General features: G+C 46.5%; 1 protein-coding gene across 2 annotated transcripts in view; it reads right to left on the reverse strand.

The window, feature by feature from the left end:
- The window catches only part of bach2b (BTB and CNC homology 1, basic leucine zipper transcription factor 2b), a 402051-nt gene that overhangs the window by 274798 nt on the left and 105053 nt on the right, over positions 1-22200 (reverse strand). The window contains exon 2 of one of the 2 annotated variants that reach the window (XM_072499498.1): positions 10281-10389. The exons of the other annotated variant lie outside the window; for it this stretch is intronic. Within the exon in view, the coding sequence (XP_072355599.1) occupies positions 10281-10316 (36 nt within the window). The 5' untranslated portion in view covers positions 10317-10389. The remainder of the gene's footprint in view (positions 1-10280; positions 10390-22200) is intronic. 2 annotated transcript variants of the gene reach the window in all.

Below are 22200 nucleotides of genomic sequence, written 5' to 3' on the forward strand. Positions count from 1 at the left end.
CCAATGCATCACACAAGCTTGCCACCCTCACATTGAATCTGTATACACCTCCTGCTGCCTCAGGAAGGCAGACAGCATTGTCAGAGACCCCTCACACCCAGGCTTTGCCCTCTTCCAGACCGTTCCATCAGGCAGAAGATACAGAAGTCTGAAGACCCGTACATCCAGACATAGGAACAGCTTTTCCCCACAGCTATTAGACTCCTCAACGACTCTCCCTCCGTCTGATCTGTTCCCTGTAAGATCACTATTCACGACGCCCTATGCTGCTCTTGCTCATCTATTTGCTTTGTTTGGCCCCTTGTTCCGCACTGTAACCAATCAATGTTTGTTGATGTTCCATTTGTCAATGTACTCTTGATTATTCTTTTACCTACTATGTACGTACTGTGTACGTTCCCTTGGCTGCAGTAAAATACTTTTCATTGTACTTTGGAACATGTGGCAATAAATATCAATCAATCAATCAGAAAGCAACATACTTTCTTAATGAGCAAGTACGGATGATAAAGCAAAATTGTTTTGCAGAGCAATGTTATCAACTGAGTCGATAAAGACAAAGTGATGTCCCTTTGTTATACTGTTCAGAAGTTTTAAAATTAAAGTATACTTGCTTACCGATGCTGAGTTTGGGTTCTGCCAGGGTAACTCGGATCCTGGCCTCATTACAGCCTTTGCCAAACATGGGACAAAAGAGCAGAACTCAAGAGGTGAAGTGAGGGTGCCCTTGACATGAAGACAGCTCTTGACCAAGTGTGGCATCAAGGAACCCTAGAAGATTTAAGTCAATGGGAATCAGTGGGAAAGCTCTCCACTGGTTGGAGTCATACCTAGCAAAAAGGGAGGTGATCATGGTTGTTGTAGGCTAATCATCTCAGTTCCCGAACATCACTGCAGGATTTCCTCAGGGTAGTGTCCTAGTCCCAACCATTTTCAGCTGTTTCATCAATGACCTTCCCTTTACCATAAGGTCAAAAATGGGGATGTTCGCAGATGATTGCGGGCCATTTGCAACTCCTAAGATGCTGAAGCAGTCTGTGTACACATGCAGCAACATGCAGGTCGGACAGCATTCAGGCTTACAGCTAGTAACATTTGTGCCACACAAGTGCCAGCCAGAAAATAACCATTTCCAACAAGAGAGAATCCAACCACCTCCCCATGATAATCAACTGCATTATCATAGCTGACTCCCCCACCACCAACATCCGAAGGAATTACCACTGAGCATAAACTTAACTGGACTAACCACAAGAGCAGGTCAGAAACCAAGAAATTCCGCAAGAGTATCTAACATCCTGAATGCCCAAAACCTGTCCATCATCTTTGATAACAGCTTACAAACCTGCCACATCTACCAGCTAGAAGGACAAGTTCTCCTCCAAGCCACACAACATCCTCTGTTGGAACAACATCGTGCTCCTTCACTGTCGCTGGGTCAAATTCCTGGAACTCCCTTCCTAACAGAACTCAGGCTCTTACACCACCTGGGCTGCAGTGGTTCAAGAACCCAACTCACCACCACTTTCAATTAGGGAAGGGCAATAAATGCTGGCCTAGCCAGTGATGTCCACATCCTTTGAAAGAATTTTAAAAATGTGACCTTAAACAAGAATAGCAGCAGAAGATAGCAGCACGACTGATCATTATGAAACTTTTTTTCACCAAAAAAAAGACCAGATTTAAAATCATAAACATAGTGGGCGTCATTCTCCGACCCCCCGCCGGGTCGGAGAATGGCCGTTGGCCGCCGTGAATCCCGCCCCCGCCGAAGTCTCCGCTCCCGGAGATTGGGCGGGGGCGGGAATCCAGCCGCGCCGGTTGGCGGGACCCCCCGCTGGATTCTCCGGCCCGGATGGGCCGAAGTCCCGCCCAGGAATTGCCTGTCCCGCCGACGTAAATCAAACCTGGTATTTACCGGCGGGACCAGGCAGCGTGGGCGGGCTCCGGGGTCCTGGGGGGGGGCGCGGGGCGATCTGACTCCGGGGGGTGCCCCCACGGTGGCCTGGCCCGCGATCGGGGCCCACCGATCCGCGGGCGGGCCTGTGCCGTGGGGGCACTCTTTCCCTTCCGCCTCCGCTACGGCCTCCACCATGGCGGAGGCGGAAGAGACTCTCCCCACTGCGCATGCGCGGGAAACTTTCGGCGGCCGCTGACGCTCCCGCGCATGCGCGGGGAAACTGACAGCGGCCGCTGACGCTCCCGCGCATGCGCCGCATTTCCGCGCCAGCTGGCGGGGCAACAAACGCCATTTCCGCCAGCTGGCGGGGCGGAAATCCCTCCGGCGTCGGCCTAGCCCCTCAATGTTGGGGCTAGGCCGCCAAAGATGCGGAGACTTCCGCACCTTTTTTGCCGGCGCGATGCCCGTCTGATTTGCGCCGGCTTTGGCGCCAGTCGGCGGGCATCCCGCCGTTGGGGGAGAATTTCGCCCAGTATGTCAGTATGAATAAGACAACAAGACAGCTTCTGTTTCTCCAGAAATTGGATCATCAGTAATTCATCAGTCAGTGTCTGAAACATTCATGTACTTGGTGAGAACAGTAGATTTCACAAGATAGGTTGAAATGATGGAGGCCTTTCAACTTATCAATTGGAAAAAACCGTACAAATTCTCAACCTCTATTAATGCATCCAATTGCCCCATAAACGTTTTTTTCTTTTAGTACCTTCAAAGATCCTTTTAAATTGTTAATCCCTCCTTCCCTAAAGAATCTCCTAATGTCATGCTAGTATTGTCATTCACTCATTTAAACAATTATATAGTCAGGTGAATCAGACATAAATTGGTGTTGGTACCATTTCGGAAAAAGAGAATTCAGTGACGTCATTGCTTCTTATTTGAAGCCTTTTCAAGTGGTGTTTTCACTTTTTTCAGCAAGTCACAATGGTTAAGTTGTTTGTTTGAGAAATGGGGCTCCGAACAAATTTAAGATATAAATCCTAAGATTTAAGGGCCAATTAAAGGTCAAAGTATACACCCCGCATGTTAAATTAATACATAGGAGATCTTGAGAAACACACCAATAGTTACTCAATTTATGACTCCAGCATGTGGGGCTCCATGGCAGGAGTACACAATGTATAGACATTGTGCTGTGTAGTTCACTGGATTCATGTACTCTCAACCAGTTTCAAGTGATAGAAGCTACAAACTGAAGATCTCTGAAAATGAAACTCGTAGGGGAATTGTTCCATCCGAACCGCATCCAATTCACGGTCTCTTGAATTTAGAGATAGCAGTGGGGCTAAGGGACTCCCTTCTCAGCCATAAGCAAACATCAAAGCGGATAATCAATGTTCCATAGGATTGACAAAATAAACTTCAGCTTTAATGCTCACAGCCTGTGTTATGACAGACATGCCCTTAAAAATAAACAACGGTGGGATTTTGGGTAGAGGAGGGCAGCACGGTAGCACAAGTGGCTAGCAACGTGGCTTCACAGCGCCAGGGTCCCAGGTTCGATTCCCCACTTGGTCACTGTCTGTGCGGAGTCTGCACGTTCTCCCCGTGTCTGTGTGGGTTTCATCCGAGTGCTCTGGTTTCCTCCCGCAGTCCAAAGACGTGCCGGTTAGGTGGACTGGCCATGCTAAATTGCCCTTAGTGACCAAAAAGGATAGGGGATAGGGTGGAAGTGAGGGCTTAAGTGCATCGGTGCAGACTCGATGGTCTGAATGGCCTCCTTCTGCACTGTATGTTCTATGTAATACTGCTGGGGCTATCAACGCTCACCAAAATGAGTAGCACTGTTGCTTCACAGCGCCAGGGACCTGGGTTCAATTCCTGGTTTGGGTCCTGTCTGTGCGGAGTCTGTTCCCACAAGTCCTGAAAGACGTGCTTGTTAGGTGAATTGGACATTCTGAATTCTCCCTCAGCATACCCGAACAGGTGCCCAAGTGTGGAGACTAGGGGGTTTTCACAGCAACTTCATTGCAGTGTTAATGTAAGCCTACTTGTGACACTAATAAAGATCATTATTATTAAGCAGTAAATTGGACATCAACTTTCTGCATCCAGACTTGCGCAGTTAAATGACAAACCTGTTGTTCAATTCCCCTTGCTCGTCCATGAGTTTAACTGCACCAGTACATTGCCAAGAAATTCAGCATTCTAACTTGTAACGGGCATTAAAAGTTGTGATACTTACCCACCATATACCCAATAAACATAACAGAAAGGATTAAGATTTATCCATTCAAGTGCAACTTAACTTTTAACAGCATGAAAAGTCTTATGAAAAGTCTTAATTACTGCCAAACAACTTGCTGGCACAGAAAATGTACTTGTACAAGCATGGAATCCCACTCTTTCATTTATCAATTTCTGTTGGAGACTTTAGAAAAATTTATTTTATTTCTGTCTTTCGTTACTATCTCTTTTATCTGACTCGCTTAATCGCATCTTTCTTTTCCTCTCTTCGGTGAGTGCCCACCTGGCAGAAAGTATGGGAGAGAGAGGAATTGTCCTGCCTTGCATATTTTATCTCTAGTAAACTAAACCAAGAGAAACCACAGAGAACCTGGCCTTGCCTCACTGACATCCAGCCACCATGCAAGGCACACTGCAAATTACTTCTCAGTAACAATACCTCTTGTAATTCTGTGAACACTGCAATGATCAACAGTAAATTGTAACAAAAATAGATACCATTGGCTGATTGATAATATTAAACTGATTTATGATTGAGGTGACACCGTGCGAGTTGTTGAAAAGCTCTAAACACAAAGGACTTTTGATATACCACATGGTAATTTAAAAAAAATTATCTATTGTCACAAGAAAGCTTACATTAAAACTGCAATTAAGTTACTGTGAAAATCCCCTCGTCGCCACATTCCGGCATCTGTTCGGGTACACTCAGAATGTCCAAATTACCTAATAGCACGTCTTTCGGGACTTGTGGGAGGAAACTGGAGCACCCGGAGGAAACCCACGCAGACACAGGGAGAACGTGCAGACTGCACAGACAGTGACCCAAGTCAGGAATCGAACCTGGGACCCTGGTGCTGTGAAGCCATAGTGCTAACCACTATGCTACCATGGTATTTCTGCACTGGATTAATAGGATAGAGTGCATTAAACGATTTGTTAATTTCAGAATAATTTACCATTGTTGGCACCTCACCGCAATGAGAGAACGGCACTTAGTTGTGAATCAGTACCTTCAGAAGGGCAGGGAATTAGAGGGTTTTTTAAAAAATCCCAATCAGTGACTCCTCTTTTCATCAATGCAGATAATAACTTTATCATGACAGACTTTCACAATTAATTTCATTTTTAAAATTCAGAGTCCTCTGCATCTAGATTTGCTTTGTAGAAAAGCAAGAAATCAAGGTAAGAAGTGTGAAGGATGAAAAAAGGCCAGTAGTTAAATTGAAGCCTGCCTTTCTGATAATCTAACTTACATAACCTTGCATCCAACAGTATTTTGCTTATCTAAATAACTTAATTTTTATATATTTCGATGAGTGTGCCCTTAACCTCCTTCCTGGAAGATTGAGTTTTTAAAATCATTCCTTTTCGCTCATTCCTCCTACACACAGAAATGCTTCTCTAGTTTATCTCTGAGCTTCTCTAATATTTGCACATCTCTTTTTATAGCCTGAGGAACAGAACTGTACTTTATTTATAAGATCACCTTTGTGTCCTTGAGTGTGTAATCATATGATCCCTACATAGAATCATAGAATTTACATTGCAGAAGGAGGCCATTCGGCTCATCGAGTCTGCACCAGACCCTGGAAAGAGCTGCTTACTTAAGCCCACGCCTCCACCCTATCCCCGGAACCCAGTGAACCCACCTAACTTTTTTGGACAGTAAGGGCAATTTAGCATGGCCAATTCACCTAACCTGCACATCTTTGAACTGTGGGAGGAAACCGGAGGAAACCCACGCAGACACGGGGAGAACGTGCAGACTCCGCAGACAGTGACACAAGCTGGGAATCGAACCTGGGACCCTGGAGCTGTGAAGCAACAGTGCTAACCACTGTGCTATCGTGCCACCCTCTTAATTCAGAAGACTAAAAAGTACACTGGAGATGTGAAACACCACCAATAGACCACGTGAGTTCTAAAAGAATGAACTACAAATGCAGCTTGACTGCTGTCAAGTAATGCATTGTAGATATCAATGGTTATACCCAGCACCATAACCTTAATAGATTTGCATTCCACTGTTCCGCTTATATATATCTATTGTACTTTAATTGCTTCACTAAGTTGCCTAGAATTAAATAATGTGTCTACCTTTTCTCTCAGATACTATGCTAATTCTAATCTATTTATGTTATTCTTATTTCACACAATAATTCTCAACATGCTCATTGATTAGTAGTTTCAAAACTCTTGACAATGTGTTGAAAATCCTTAAAGTCCCCTTTTTAACTCAATTTACCCAAATTGTAAAATGGTCTGCCATGTCATGCATATTTATTCTCTTGCCGACTCGTGAGATACTGCATGGAATTAGATCAGGGGCGAATTTTGCCACCTTGTTGAGCCCACTGTCGATCTTGTTGTACTGAGAGCATCACGGGAGAGGCCCAAATCGGGCTTCGCACCAGGCGCAAAACCACACGCGAGTCACCCGACCCATGGTGCCTGCCGTGATCTCCCCTCGCTCGACGTGATTCAGATAATCATATTTGAAGGAGACATTAGGCTCGTTTAAATATGCGCGGCCTATTTGAGGATGCATTCTCCTGGTTTCCAGGAGTCACTGGTTGCCCCAATGAGGTCTCAACTGGGTGTATATTAGTACTGGGCCAGCATTCTATGTTTGGGAGACTAAGAGCGGGATTCTCCAGTCCGCCAGCCATGTCTTTTTCGGCATGCCGTTTGGTGGTAGGATGCTATCTTCTTGCCACTTGGAATTTCCCATTGTGACCACCACACGCCGGGAAACCCACGGGCGGGGATACATTGCCGGTGTGAAAGTGAATGGTAATGACTGGACAATTCCGGCCGAGGTTTTGCTGCCTGGATTAAATTGTGTGCAATTCACACTTCTGCTAGGGGTACTATTCGGTAAGGGAGTCAGGAAATGCAAATAGACCAGCACACTGTCGGCACAAATTCAAAGCAATTCCCACCCAGTGGGTGTTGTAACCGCTGGGGCTGGATTTAGTGCTGAAGAGTTTGACAGCTGGAGCTGACTTTAAACGCTCCAACTTATCACGCACTCACTGCAGTCGCGAACTAGACCACTAGTTCGGGAGACCCACAGTTCCATGCCTGTGTGGAGAGGAGGGACACCCTTTTCCCCAGAATGGGCAGCAGACTCAAGTCTTCCCTTCTGAACACCATCTAGGATGTGGTGGAGGAGGCAATCAGCGCTGTCAGCCTCACCAAGAGGAGACAGCTAGTGATCCAGAGGGTGAGAGTCACTGGTGCTACGTCTGCCCTTAGAGGGGTGGAGAACAAGGGAGGACTCCAAACGCCACGGTGCAGGTGCCCTCTGGTTGGGGTGAGCTCACTAATCTCCTTATTCCTCTGCAGTGGGGAGCGCTTCTGATGAGTGCCAACACGTGGTGGGCGCCTGATTGACGCTGGCCACGCCCACCCCTAAATGAGGTGTCCAGGGGGCAGTCTGGGTGGGCTCCCAGATGACCAGAGGCTCCCAGAGCATTCACAGGACACAGGCAGCACCCAGCAGTGTGAGCAGCCAGGAGTCTATAAGTAGCACCAGAGGGATGCTTTTAAAACACACACTGCAGTCTTGGCCGTCTGAGCCAGGCTACCCTGATCCCAAGGTGGACGCCCCCCCAGCCCATGGATTTGCACCAAGTTGCTGTACCTAGCCCGGGCAGCCACCCCCCAGCAAGGTAGACAGGTTTTGAGGGTTTTTCACAATTTTTTCAGCCTCACACTCCCTCCTCCGCAGCCATGGCATCCAGACCCCGCATGTAAAAACATTTTCACACCATGTGACCTCTGCCTAAAAGGGTGAAACATCGCAGAAGGGTGGAGCACGGTGTCCAAGCCGCTAATGATATTGAAATACATGCAAATGGTAGTTTTACATGGATCCGCCGATGCGGGGTACAAACATTGGTATCGCCTCGCCGTCAGCGAGGAACGGCAGGCATTTGGCATCGGCGCTAGGCATAAATCTCAATGATTACTCACAATTCTCCGTCCTATCACAATTCACGCTTCCAATGTCACGAGACGGAGAATCCAGGCCCTGGCCTCAACAAGCGGAGACCAGGCATGATAGCCACTCCAAGTCCTTCGGAGCTCCCCCGGGTGGTCAGGGACAGGGCAGTACCCTGGCACTCCCCCGGCACATAAACACCCTAGTAGTGCCAACCTGGCACCTTGACAGTGACAGGTTGGCACTGCCTGGGTGCCCATTTGACACTGCCAGGGTGCCAGGTTGGCACTGCCAATGGTCAGGGCCTGAGGAGGCCCATGCCCATGAAAGAAAGGATGAAGAGGGGGTTATTAAGGGTTGGAGGTTAAAGGAGTATGAAGGGGCATTATAAAGGTTGGCAGATTAAGAGGAGTGGTCCTGATGGTGGTGCCTGAAAGGGGGGCTCCTCAGCGGCTCAATAGCGGGGTGTGCCCATGTCCGCGGGGGGGGGGGGGGGGGGGGGGGGGGGGGGATTATCTGTCGGTGAGGGGTGTGGGGACCCTCAAGCTCACTTAGAGATCGGGGCACCCTTTAAAAACAGCACCCCAATCTCTAAGGAGCTGGTCACGCCGGCGAGTTCAGCCCCCACTGTCGAAAAACTTTCTAAGTGTGGGCTAGACGGGTAAAAAAAACTCCATAAGGCCCCAAAAAATGACTAAGTGCGGGTGAATCCAGGTCTGATTCTGAGCCAAAACGCCGGTAGGAAACACCCCTCCAAACTCGCCCGAAGTGACTTGGGAGAATTGGGCCCAGGTTTATTAAAAATAAAATCTTCTAAAGCACATGTTCCAGTTGACCTCCAGCAGCATGATACAATCACTGCTGATCTTGCTATCCCAGTACATGAGCGCAAACATTCATCAGACATAACTCATCGGCTTTTTGTGATAAGAAATACCTGACTTTGTCCTGTTTGCTATGCAAGTTCACTAAGTTTGTTCATTCTATTCCATTCACTGATTTGTTCCATTACATTCTAAGAATCCACATCGTCAGTGAATCAATTAAGTCCAGATCACTTATTCCTGTCAGATCTTCCTCATATCTGCACAGCAATAAACAGATTTTAAACCAGATGAACCGCTATTCAGCAAATCACATCTTGCATCCTTTTATTCATTTTACTGGCCGATTTTCAACAGAAGCGTAGTATGCGTTTTAGATAAGGAGGATACACTCACAGCTAAAATGATACTGGCGCTAACAGATTGCTTTAAGCAATTGGAGCTGCATACTTTAATTTGCACTAAGCTTCCCCACTGGTACAACAACTTCATTCAGGCAGCAACTAATGTACACAGGCCAGTCAAGTTCAGATTCGATCCTCCGTTCATAAGTTAGGTTAGCTCCAACGGTAAAGTGGTAAAGAGGATCTTCTTGTGGATGTCGTTATGTTTTAGCTGTGAATCAGGGCACAGGGGTTAAAACTTGGCCAGAACATGAAAATCATGGCCTAGGCTAACCATTGACACAAGGTAATAACTTGCTATTTGATGCGACCATCAATTCACTCGAGACAAGAGTAGAAATAAACTGTGGCTTTAATCAACTAGAACAGTGCCTGCCTGCGACTGATCCAATACTGAGGGCCGCCTACAGGTCGACTGCTCTTTATACCTCCCTTCAAGGGGAGGAGCCATGGGCGGAGCCCATACAGGCCCCAACATGTTACCTTATGGATAATGCCATACAATGGCCCATAGGAAGAGCCCACAAGGGCAACAGCATAGCACAGATACAAATGGTGGAATCTTAATATATTACATTCACCACACTATTTTTCACTACATCTTTAAAACTTGCACAAACTATGCATTTTGATTTGAACAAATTATTGTCCAGTTCTGCCCAGTGTTGATAACCAGATTTTAATGCCATTCATCCCACATTCAATCCTGTGATTGTCCATCAAGCACAGTTACAGAGGTCAAGTTGTAAACACGGAAATGCACATTAAACCTTTCAGGGTGGTATTTTTTCTGGTGCTTTTAGAAACAAATGTTCATATAATATCGATGTTTCTGTAAGTTTGCAATGTTAAACTTTATGTTATAAACAGAACAGAGGAAAAAAGTGCATCACAAGGCCATTAAAAGTCCAAATCATACATCTCATTATAGATTTCCAAACCAATGAATCACCTACCCCGAGGGCTGAATAGTCGCTACATTCTGAGTGCATATTTAACAGTCCATTACCCCACCTCCAATGGGCCTTCACTCCAGCATAAAATTGACTCCACTTCCAATTTATCCTGTACAAAGAGAATACTAGAATTAAAAACAGTTAGAGAGAAGACCACATTAGCCTGTCTGGATGGATAGTCTCACAAAATAGAGGAGAACACATAAAGCTTTTCTTACTCTTCTTCCCTTCAGTACCTTTTCATTCAACTTGTAAAGCTTCCCAGCAATTCAGCTACTCTATGAATTATTTGAATTAATAAATTTCTTCCAAAAATGCTCATGACGCTTCCATTTATCTCTTTTGCCCATTTATAGAAATATTTCCCAACTTTTTTATTACATATGTTACAAGCAATATTTGGTCAACAGAACAAGCAGTGGTAAATTGTGGGATTCTTTGTACTCACATTTCCAAAAGGCTTTTCACAAAGTTCAAGATGAAGGGTTGCAAATTAAGCTCAAAGATATGGGGAATGCAAAGCAAAATTCCAGCTCTGGATTTCCACCTACCCTCATTATGCATGCCTGGCTGAGAGCCCAGACCTGAAAAGGCATTCATTCAGCAGGGATTCTTGTCAGCTTTATTTACATCATTAAGTGGTTATAATAAGTTGTTCTTTCTGTGATCTCTTTTGTCAATGTCTCAATGTTTATTTGGACACAATTGAGAGGTGTGAAGTGTTTGAAGCCTCCGTTATTGATACTTTCATGGCCTGACTAGTTTACAATTTTATGGGGATGTAGGAACAGCGGGCTGGATTCTCCGATCCTGCGGCTATGTCCGCAGGATCCTTCTGGTCTTATGACCAGAAAGTCGGCACATACGATCCTCCGTCCAGTGGGGGGCTAGTAGCCTCGCAGCGTAAAGCCCCCGGCTTTACCTGCGGATACGACCGGAGACTAGCCGGGTCCATGGCCGCGCATGCGCACGGCAGTGGCCTGCGATGGCCGCGCCTTGCAACATGGCGCCGGCCGCACGCGGACCCAGCCTGCCAAAAACTTCTCTCCTGTAACCAGCCTCGCCACGCTTGGACCACCCGCCACCAGTCCCCACCGAAGCCCCCCTACCAGCGGAACGGCTCCCCCCCCCCAACGACTGTGGTGGCGCTGGACTCAGTCCGCAGCCGCCACGGGAGGTCCTCGAACGGTGTGAACATACGTGTCCCACGCAGTGGGGGACTCGGCCCATCGGGAGAGGGCCACAGGTGACGTCCTGAGGTCACCCATAAGGCGGATATGCTTTTTTTTTGAGGGTGTGGAGCATCGCCCCCGATTCCAGCATAAACGGGGATTCTCTGGCTGATCAGCGAACGCGATTTCGGCGTCGGCGATCGGAGAATCCCGCCCAGCAGCTTCTTTCTAAAGAACACCAGAATGTTTTGTTTGTTTCTCAGCAGTATCACACTTGTCAATGTTATATGGTTCATTGGTTATGTACTTAGTGAATACTGTTTTGTTGGAAATTGAAGGGGCATGAGTTGGCATGGGAGATGCGGTGATTGGGCTCTGGGCAGGATGGTACCATCTCAGGCACCTTGGCACTGCCAGTCTGGTACCTTGGCAGTGCCAGCTGGTAACCCTGCAGTGCTACTTTGACTGCATGGGTGCCCGGGTGGCACTGCCAGGCTGGCAGAGGCATTGCCAGGTTGCCAGACTAGCAGTGACATGATGCCCATGCCGGGATCCAGGCCGGGGATACCCTTGGCGCGATTCTCCGAAATGGAGACTAAGTGTTCGCGCCGTCGTGAACACCGTTGCGTTTCACGATGGCGCAAAACGGGCATGGATCCTACCAATTCTAGCCCGCATGACGCTGGAGAGGCTCATGCCGCTCCTTCCCTGCACCAAATGGGCGCCCCGCCAACTCGCGCATGCTCAGTTTGGCCGCGCCAACCCGCGCATGCCCGGGGGACTTCTTCAGTGTGCCGGCCCCGACGCAACATGGCGTGGGGTTCCAGGGGCCGGCCACGCAACAAAGTAGGCCCGGGGGGGGAGAGACCAGCCTGCCGATCGGTGGGCCCCGATCGCGGGCCAGACGCCATTGGAGGCCCCCCCCGGTGAAGGAGCACTTTTCCCCACCCCACAGGCCACCCCCCAACCTTACGCGCAGTGTTCCCACCGGCTGCGAGCAGGGGTGAACGGCGCCGGCGGGACTCTGCCATTTCCGCGCGGCCGCTCGGTCCATCTGGGCCGGAGAATTGGCAGCCCAGCCGCGGACAGCGGACCGCGAGCAGCGCCGCGCCAAATGCGCCGGTGCAAATGGCGCCGATTCTCCGCACCTCGGAGAATCGCACGCTGGCGTCAGGGCTGCGTGGCGCAGTTGCGGCGATTCTCCGGTCTGGCGCGGGGCTGGGAGAATTGCACCCGCTGCCCTTGTGAAGTGGGGTGAGGGTCTCAAGGATCCCCTAATCAGTAGCATTTAAAAATGGCGCCCCAATCTCTTCCTGAACAGATGGGTACAGGAAGTGAGTTAAGTGCAGCCTCAGCTGGGTGTCCCCCAGAGGCCCCCACAGATGCCCCCCACAAAGCGCTGTTTGATAGCGGGGTCGCTGTCGGCGCTGCGGGCTCCGAGAAACATCCGTTATTTGCGCCCAAAGTGGGACTCTTTTTTTCGTTAAATCACGTCTGTTGAAACAGTACAGAGGATGCCCTTTGAGAACAGGTTTTTACTTTTAAAGATGCCTTTTAAAATATTCAATAAATGCCTTTTCTTGCTCTTATTCTGGTTTACTTTCTCCCTATCCTGTTCTCCCAAGTGATGTTTTTGTATCAAATCTTTAGTTTGACCGCACCCCTGCTGTAAACTAGACATTACCTTATACAAGTATGAATATGCTGCATTCCTCTGTCTAGCTGCTGTTGAGTAAATTTTCTACGCTCCTCACACTGCCTGAGTGTGTTTTTTGTGTACATGATCTCACATGACTCAACAGATCCATCTTGAGTAGATCAGGCCAAGTTCAGTGCCTTCCCAGGAAGGAAGAGAAGAGTTACTTTGTAAAGAGACCTGAACCAAAGCCCTTTTGCTGGCTCAAATTACCCACTTGTCAGGCCTGATGGATTTGGCTAAAAATAAAAGGAAACGGGCTGAGAAAAGCAGATGAATGAGCTCAGCAGTTCCTAAATTGGCCGTGCCACTTCTCCAGTTCAAATGCAACGATCTCTGAATGCGACCTCGCATGTTGTACTTGTACGGTTACTGACACAGAGGTAACAATCTCACCACAACCAGGAAGGTGAAGATGTGCTTGCCTGAACCTTAATTAAATCAAACAGCTCCAAAATAAAATAGTTTGTGCTAATTATAGAAATAAAACATTTAATTAATGCTAAAGTCTTTTTGGATTGGAGAGAACAAACAAAATAAAACACGATTTTGCAATCATACCTACCCAATGCGTTCTAACCAAAAGTAAGCACAAGATTTGCGTCTGGGACACAACGATTCAAGTTCCTGACACTGAAGCGGGATGTAAGGATTACAAACCTAGATCTGTAAGCACTTTTTTCTGCTAGAAACATGTGCCATATGTTTCGCTTTTCCACAGGCCATACGGATGCTTCAAGATACCATCTGGATCCTATATGTAATGATAACTGTACTTCCCCAAGCAGCAATAAAATCTTGGCATGATTATCCCTTTAATTCCTACACTCTCAAAGCAAACTTCACCTCACCTAATATGAAACTAGAAACATTTTGTTTGTCTTAATTATCCAGACAGGCAAGGAACCTTTCTAATATAGCACAGAGAATGCGAAGAGGAGGACTGCATCAGAAAGAACATAAACGCACAGACATGATCAGGCAATGAACAGGAGCTAAGAACAACACAGCACATGTCCACAGTTATAAAATAAACAAGCTACACTAACGTTTGAATCCTTATATCATTCTTGCAGAGTTAGTCACAGCATAACAAAAGCCCTCTTTAAATTGGGAGGTTCTGATGTGAACAAAGAAAGATAATGGGCGCGATCTAACGGGAAAAACAGAGTCAAAGGCGGGAAACACCCCGTTATCAAATGGGACTCCCTTTTTTTCTGGCCTCGGCGAGGAACCCCCCCCACTGAGTTCAGTTCAGCTCAGCTCATGAGTACAGGAAGAGATTGGGGTGTCAATTTTAAATGCTGCCCCGACCTCTTGACCCTCCCATCGGACACTACCATCACGGCCTCTCTCCCCACCCCCCAACCAATGTGTTCTGGTCGTTATATAACAATAATCTTTTTATTGTCACAAGTACGAAGTTACTGTGAAAAGTCCACATTCTGGCACCTGTTCGGAATTGAACCCATACTGCTGGCCTTGTTCTGTATTACAAACCAGCTGTCTAGCCCTCTGTGCTAAACCGGCTCTACGCAATGACATTGCAACCACATTTTTTAATAAATCAATATAAATACACCAAAAGCACAGCAATTCATCCAGCGGTCTTAGGTGAAGATAAATCCCCTAAAGTAAAATTATTACTTGTTCAGTATTTTAAGTCTTCTTAGTGAAATGCAATAAATCTGGAAAGTTAACCATCCTAAAATAATACGGTTTAAAATCCTTGGTGCCACTGGTATTACAAATCAGCTATAATGTCAATGAGTTCATACGCTGGACCTCTGTTCCTTGCTTTATCTATCGATCAAACCCATGACTCTAATTAGTGCAGCAGTTTATTCAAACAGATAGGATGGCATAATTTTAGATTTTAAACGTAGGTGAAGTCAGGATTTTGAACTTTGAGGATTTGTTTAAAGGATAAACCCATGAACTTTTCAGAAATCGCAGACCATTTTATAGCATCAGCTCAGTGTACCGAGTGTGAGTCACTAACAATTAGCACCACCAAATACGGGAAAAGATACATGAAGAAGGTGCAGTATGAGAACAGGCAATTCACCCAGCAGTCCATTTTAGCATTTACCATCCACATCAGCAAATAGCCACATAATCACATTTGCTCACCCTATTTCCATGTACTTTCATCACTTTTTCCTTGATCCACATATCCAAACTAATCTTGAAAGTTGACACTTCTACCTTCGAATATTATTTTTTCTGTAAATCGGTCTCCCCTTCTGCCTCCTTTCTTGAGTGGACCCCTCCCATGCCCCAACTTACATTTAATAACTGTTGGGATCTAATTTTGGTGGTGTGCTCACAATAAGTTAGAAATACATTGTTTTATAAAAACTAAGAGCATTATACAATGTACCATTTGTCTACTAAAGTGCATAACTGGGTCTCTTTAAGGCTACCAAGCCTAAATAACGTATAGTTACATCTTAGTCAATTGCTTGTCAGATGATCCTGAGTCAAGTGCAGGCTATTTTCTACAGCTGGATAAGTATTCCTTGGAACTGTCAGATGTCTGGAAAACCCCAACTCCTCCTTAAAGCCAAAGGAAACAATAAGAGAATGGCAGGCTTCATTTCTTTAGTTATACTTCCCTATCCCACCACAGCCATCCCCCACTTGCTGCCCCTGAAATGTGATGTAATGTATGCCTTTAAAATGGGGATTGAATTACTTGTAAGTGCCTGGTTCAACTGCCCACCCTCTAACCCATCTTTTATATCGTATTTGGTGTAGTGTCACCATGTCACTGTCATAAAAGACAAACTAATATATGAGTGAATTAAAGGCAGATAGGTAAACATGTTGAGGTCATGATTTATTTTCCGGCAAGACTTGCATAACTAGAATATTTAATTTACTGTCAGGGTCCTGTTGACCCAGCTATTTTTCTCCCATAGTCAAAATAAATCTTCAGTCTTAACTTTATTTGGTGCAAATTCTCCAAAATCATTTCTTGACCTTTGCAGAAAGGGAACTTTTGATTTAAAAAGTCCCACTGTTACCAGTGGTTGATCAACACTGGGCCTATGATGTAAAACAATCAAGGGGTTAATATAACACACGTGAACTTTTAGTTTAAGTTGAGCTTCAAACATTTTAACTGAAAGACCTCCATAAGAGTACTACTGAAGCATTTTATACCTTATTACCAGTAAACGTATTGAAATAGAGTTTTCTCCAGATATGACACAAATGAGTTTGCAGCTTTTACCAGCAACAAGGATGTAGAGCAATAAGAGAATCAAAACAAAATATTTGGTTGTAGAAATTCCCAGGTACTCGGAGGATGGCTGATCTGAAGAACGAAATACAACAGTCAAACTCTCAATGTCACATATCTAAACAAGTAAAGATCATCATCAAATACCTATCCCACTTGATAGTGCCTACATCTCAATCACTCCCCCTTTGTTTTATTTCAGACTATACAACTTAAGCATATCTAATCACTTCCTCACAGTGAATTTACTTTACACCTGGAATTATTTGGGGTGCTCTTCTTTGCACACTATCGAATATATTACACACAGGTTACTTTCAATACCCGATGACCAAAACTGCTTACAGTTATGAGGACTAAGCATAACCTCTTGCCAATTAGGACTCTTCCGTCTCAGCTATGCGTTTTAATATTTTGTAGATTTTCTACAATGTCTCAGCATTGGCAATACCAAGTCCACCGTTACCCCGGCTTTCTTTTCAATTTCATGCTGCACGTATTCCCTTCATTACATATCGATCTGGTTTGTTATTCGTGCATTATCCATAGAACATAGAACATAGAACAATACAGCGCAGTACAGGCCCTTCGGCCCACGATGTTGCACCGAAACAAAAGCCATCTAACCTACACTATGCCATTATCATCCATATGTTTATCCAATAAACTTTTAAATGCCCTCAATGTTGGCGAGTTCACTACTGTAGCAGGTAGGGCATTCCACGGCCTCACTACTCTTTGCGTAAAGAACCTACCTCTGACCTCTGTCCTATATCTATTACCCCTCAGTTTAAAGTTATGTCCCCTCGTGCCAGCCATATCCATCCGCGGGAGAAGGCTCTCACTGTCCACCCTATCCAACCCCCTGATCATTTTGTATGCCTCTATTAAGTCTCCTCTTAACCTTCTTCTCTCCAACGAAAACAACCTCAAGTCCATCAGCCTTTCCTCATAAGATTTTCCCTCCATACCAGGCAACATCCTGGTAAATCTCCTCTGCACCCGCTCCAAAGCCTCCACATCCTTCCTATAATGCGGTGACCAGAACTGTACGCAATACTCCAAATGCGGCCGTACCAGAGTTCTGTACAGCTGCAACATGACCTCCCAACTCCGGAACTCAATCCCTCTACCAATAAAGGCCAACACTCCATAGGCCTTCTTCACAACCCTATCAACCTGGGTGGCAACTTTCGGGGATCTATGTACATGGACACCTAGATCCCTCTGCTCATCCACACTTTCAAGAACTTTACCATTAGCCAAATATTCCGCATTCCTGTTATTCCTTCCAAAGTGAATCACCTCACACTTCTCTACACTAAACTCCATTTGCCACCTCTCAGCCCAGCTCTGCAGCTTATCTATATCCCTCTGTAACCTGCTACATCCTTCCACACTATCGACAACACCACCGACTTTAGTATCGTCTGCAAATTTACTCACCCACCCTTCTGCGCCTTCCTCGAGGTCATTGATAAAAATGACAAACAGCAACGGCCCCAGAACAGATCCTTGTGGTACTCCACTTGTGACTGTACTCCATTCTGAACATTTCCCATCAACCACCACCCTCTGTCTTCTTTCAGCTAGCCAATTTCTGATCCACATCTCTAAATCACCCTCAATCCCCAGCCTCCGTATTTTTTGAAATAGCCTACCGTGGGGAACCTTATCAAACGCTTTGCTGAAATCCATATACACCACATCAACTGCTCTACCCTCGTCTACCTGTTCAGTCACCTTCTCAAAGAACTCAATAAGGTTTGTGAGGCATGACCTACCCTTCACAAAGCCATGCTGACTATCCCTGATCATATTATTCCTATCTAGATGATTATAAATCTTGTCTCTTATAATCCCCTCCAAGACTTTACCCACTACAGACGTGAGGCTCACCGGTCTATAGTTGCCGGGGTTGTCTCTGCTCCCCTTTTTGAACAAAGGGACCACATTTGCTGTCCTCCAGTCCTCTGGCACTATTCCTGTAGCCAATGATGACATAAAAATCAAAGCCAAAGGTCCAGCAATCTCTTCCCTGGCCTCCCAGAGAATCCTAGGATAAATCCCATCAGGTCCCGGGGACTTATCTATTTTCAGCCTGTCCAGAATTGCCAACACCTCTTCCCTACGTACCTCAATGCCATCTATTCTATTAGCCTGGGGCTCAGCATTCTCCTCCACAACATTATCTTTTTCCTGAGTGAATACTGACGAAAAATATTCATTTAGTATCTCGCCTATCTCTTCAGACTCCACACACAATTTCCCATCCCTGTCCTTGACTGGTCCTACTCTTTCCCTAGTCATTCGCTTATTCCTGACATACCTATAGAAAGCTTTTGGGTTTTCCTTGATCCTTCCTGCCAAATACTTCTCATGTCCCCTCCTTGCTCGTCTTAGCTCTCTCTTTAGATCCTTCCTCGCTACCTTGTAACTATCCATCGCCCCAACCGAAACTTCACACTTCATCTTCACATAGGCCTCCTTCTTCCTCTTAACAAGAGGTTCCACTTCCTTGGTAAACCACGGTTCCCTCGCTCGACACCTTCCTCCCTGTCTGACCGGTACATACTTATCAAGAACACGCAGTAGCTGATCCTTGAACAAGCCCCACTTATCCAGTGTGCCCAACACTTGCAGCCTACTTCTCCACCTTATCCCCCCCAAGTCACGTCTAATGGCATCATAATTGCCCTTCCCCCAGCTATAACTCTTGCCCTGCGGTGTATACTTATCCCTTTCCATCATTAACGTAAACGTCACCGAATTGTGGTCACTGTCCCCAAAGTGCTCTCCTACCTCCAAATCCAACACCTGGCCTGGTTCATTACCCAAAACCAAATCCAACGTGGCCTCGCCTCTTGTTGGCCTGTCAACATATTGTTTCAGGAAACCCTCCTGCACACACTGTACAAAAAACGACCCATCTATTGTACTCGAACTATATCTTTTCCAGTCAATATTTGGAAAGTTAAAGTCTCCCATAATAACTACCCTGTTACTTTCGCTCATATCCAGAATCATCTTCGCCATCCTTTCCTCTACATCCCTAGAACTATTAGGAGGCCTATAAAAAACTCCCAACAGGGTGACCTCTCCTTTCCTGTTTCTAACTTCAGCCCATACTACCTCGGAAGAAGAGTCCCCATCTAGCATCCTCTCTGCCACCTTAATACTGCTCTTGACTAGCAGCGCCACACCTCCCCCTCTTTTGCCTCCTTCTCTGAGCTTACTAAAACAAAGTTGAATTGTTGTACAGAATTGTTGATATTAAGTTTAATTTTCTTATTCCCCTCCCCATACATAATTGATTTCAACATGTCTGGACATCATTAACTACACCCCTCTGTCCCTGCTGCTTCTTCTATTTTGTTTTTGTCTGTAATTTTAATAAACTTACCATTAGTTTATGCATCAGGGTGATTTATCCAGATCAGAAAGAAAAAAGTTCCAAGCAGGTCCATGAGCACTCTCTTTGCCCTAAGTATTATCCTCATTATAAATCTGTGTAGGTGTCAGCCATGCCGTTGTCTTGCAGTTGAGCCAATGGTTGTAGATTCAAGTTCTGCTCCAGAGACTTGGGGCACCATTTAATGGAGGAGGGAAAATAGCACTGTTTTGGGCGCATTTAGCGGGGTGTTTCTCAGCGCCTGCAGTGCCGAAAATGACTCGGCGAGGAAAGCACAGCCAAGGTCGCACTTACACTCATTTCCTGCACAAACAGCTCAGCCCATCAATATAGGAGTGCCCTTTTTAAATGCCTTCCCGATCTCTCAACCCCCTAGCGCGATCTCCAGACTCCCCCCCCCCCCAACTCTCTAACTTACCAATTAGGGAGTCCTCGAATCCCCCTCACTCCACCTTCTACGGACAGGGCACCCCTGAGCCTGATCCCCGGCATGGGCAACCTGCCACCTGGGCACCTTGGCACTGCAGCCTGGCAGTGCCTCAGCCAGCCTGGCAGTGCCACCCATGTGGCTCTGCCAGGGTATCAGGCTGGAAGTGCCTAGGTGCTCGGGTGACTCGGAAGGATAACATCATGGGCTAGAGCCTAACCACCCGGGGGTCTCTGATCCCCTGGGAACACCCCCCTCCCCGCCTCCAGGTGCTGCTATGCCTGGTCCATGTTTGTGTGGACCAGAGTTAATCAACCCCACAGCTAGGTCTCCAAGGCACGGTTGTTTGATCCTGGACCTTGGGAGTCTCCGGCGCAAACATAGTTACGTGAGCTTAACTGCACACTTAAATATGCAAATCTGGATCCCACCCATTGGGGGCAAGATCCAAATCATGACCTCTCGTGAGATCTCGCAAGATGTCCTGAGCGTCACGAATGTCATCTACCAGCCTCGATGCATCACCGAGTCTGGTGCCACGAGGCCGTAAGATCACGGCCTTGAGCACAAAACCTAACGTGACCTAAGGGCAGCGCGGTAGCATTGTGGTTAGCACAATTGCTTCACAGCTCCAGGGTCCCAGGTTTGATTCCTGGCTTGGGTCACTGTCTGTGCGGAGTCTGCACATTCTCCCCGTGTGTGCGTGGGTTTCCTCCAGGTGCTCCGGTCTCCTCCCACAGTCCAAAGATGTGCAGGTTAGGTAGATTGGCCATGCTAAATTGCCCTTAGTGTCCAAAATTGCCCTTAGTGTTGGGTGGGGTTACTGGGTTATGGGGATAGGGTGGAAGTGTGAACCTTGGGTAGGGTGCTCTTTCCAAGAGCCGGTGCAGACTCGATGGGCCGAATGGCCTCCTTCTGCACTGTAAATTCTATGATTCTATGACACTTTCATGTAATACTGAGAGTTTGCCGCATCGTCACTGGTACAGTTTACATTGATACATAGAAGATAGGAGCAGGAGGAGGTCTTTTGGCCCTTCAAACCTGCTCCGCCATTCATCATGATCATGGCTGATCGCCTTCGATCCCATTCTCCCCAAGTGCTATATCCAGCCGGCTCTTGAATATATTCAATGTTTTAGCATCAACTACTTCCTGTGGTAATGAATTCCACAGGCTCACCACTCTTTGTGTGAATAAATGGTTTACCCTGAATCGTCAGGCTGTGACCCCTGGTTCTGGACACACCCATCATTGGTAACATCTTCTCTGCATCTACCCTGTCTCGTCCTGTTAGAATTTTATAAGTCTCTATGAGATCCCCCCTCATTCTTCTGAACTCCAGCGAGAACAATCTCAACCTAGTCAATCCCTCCTCATATGACAGTCCCGCCATCCCTGGAATCAGTCTGGTAAACCTTCGTTGCACTCCCTCGAGAGCAAGAACATCTATCCTCAGGGAAGGAGACCAAAACTGCACACAATATTCCAAGTGTGGCCTCACTAAGGCCCTATACAATTGCAGCAACACATCCCTGCTTTTATACTCGAAACTTCTTGCAATAAATAGCCTTCTTTACTGCCTGCTACACCTGCATGCTTACCTTCAGCGAATGGTGCACAAGGACATCCAGATCCCGCTGCACACTCCCCTCTCCCAATTTACAACCATTCAGGTGGTAATCTGCCTTCCTGTTTTTGCTTCCAAAATGAATAACCTCCCACTTATCCAAATTATACTGCATCTGCCATTGGTTTGCCCACTCGACCAACCTGTCCAGATCTTGCTTTAGGATCCCTGCATCCTGGTCACAATTCACCCTCCCACCTAATTTGGTATCATCTGCAAACTTTGAGATGTTACATTTTGTTCCCTCATCCAAATCATTAATATATATTGTGAATAGCTGGGGTCCCAGCACCGATCCCTGTGGTACCGCACTGTTTACTGACTGCCAATTTGAAA

The sequence above is a fragment of the Scyliorhinus torazame genome, chromosome 4, assembly GCF_047496885.1.
Source record: "Scyliorhinus torazame isolate Kashiwa2021f chromosome 4, sScyTor2.1, whole genome shotgun sequence".
Taxonomy (NCBI): Eukaryota; Metazoa; Chordata; class Chondrichthyes; order Carcharhiniformes; family Scyliorhinidae; genus Scyliorhinus; species Scyliorhinus torazame.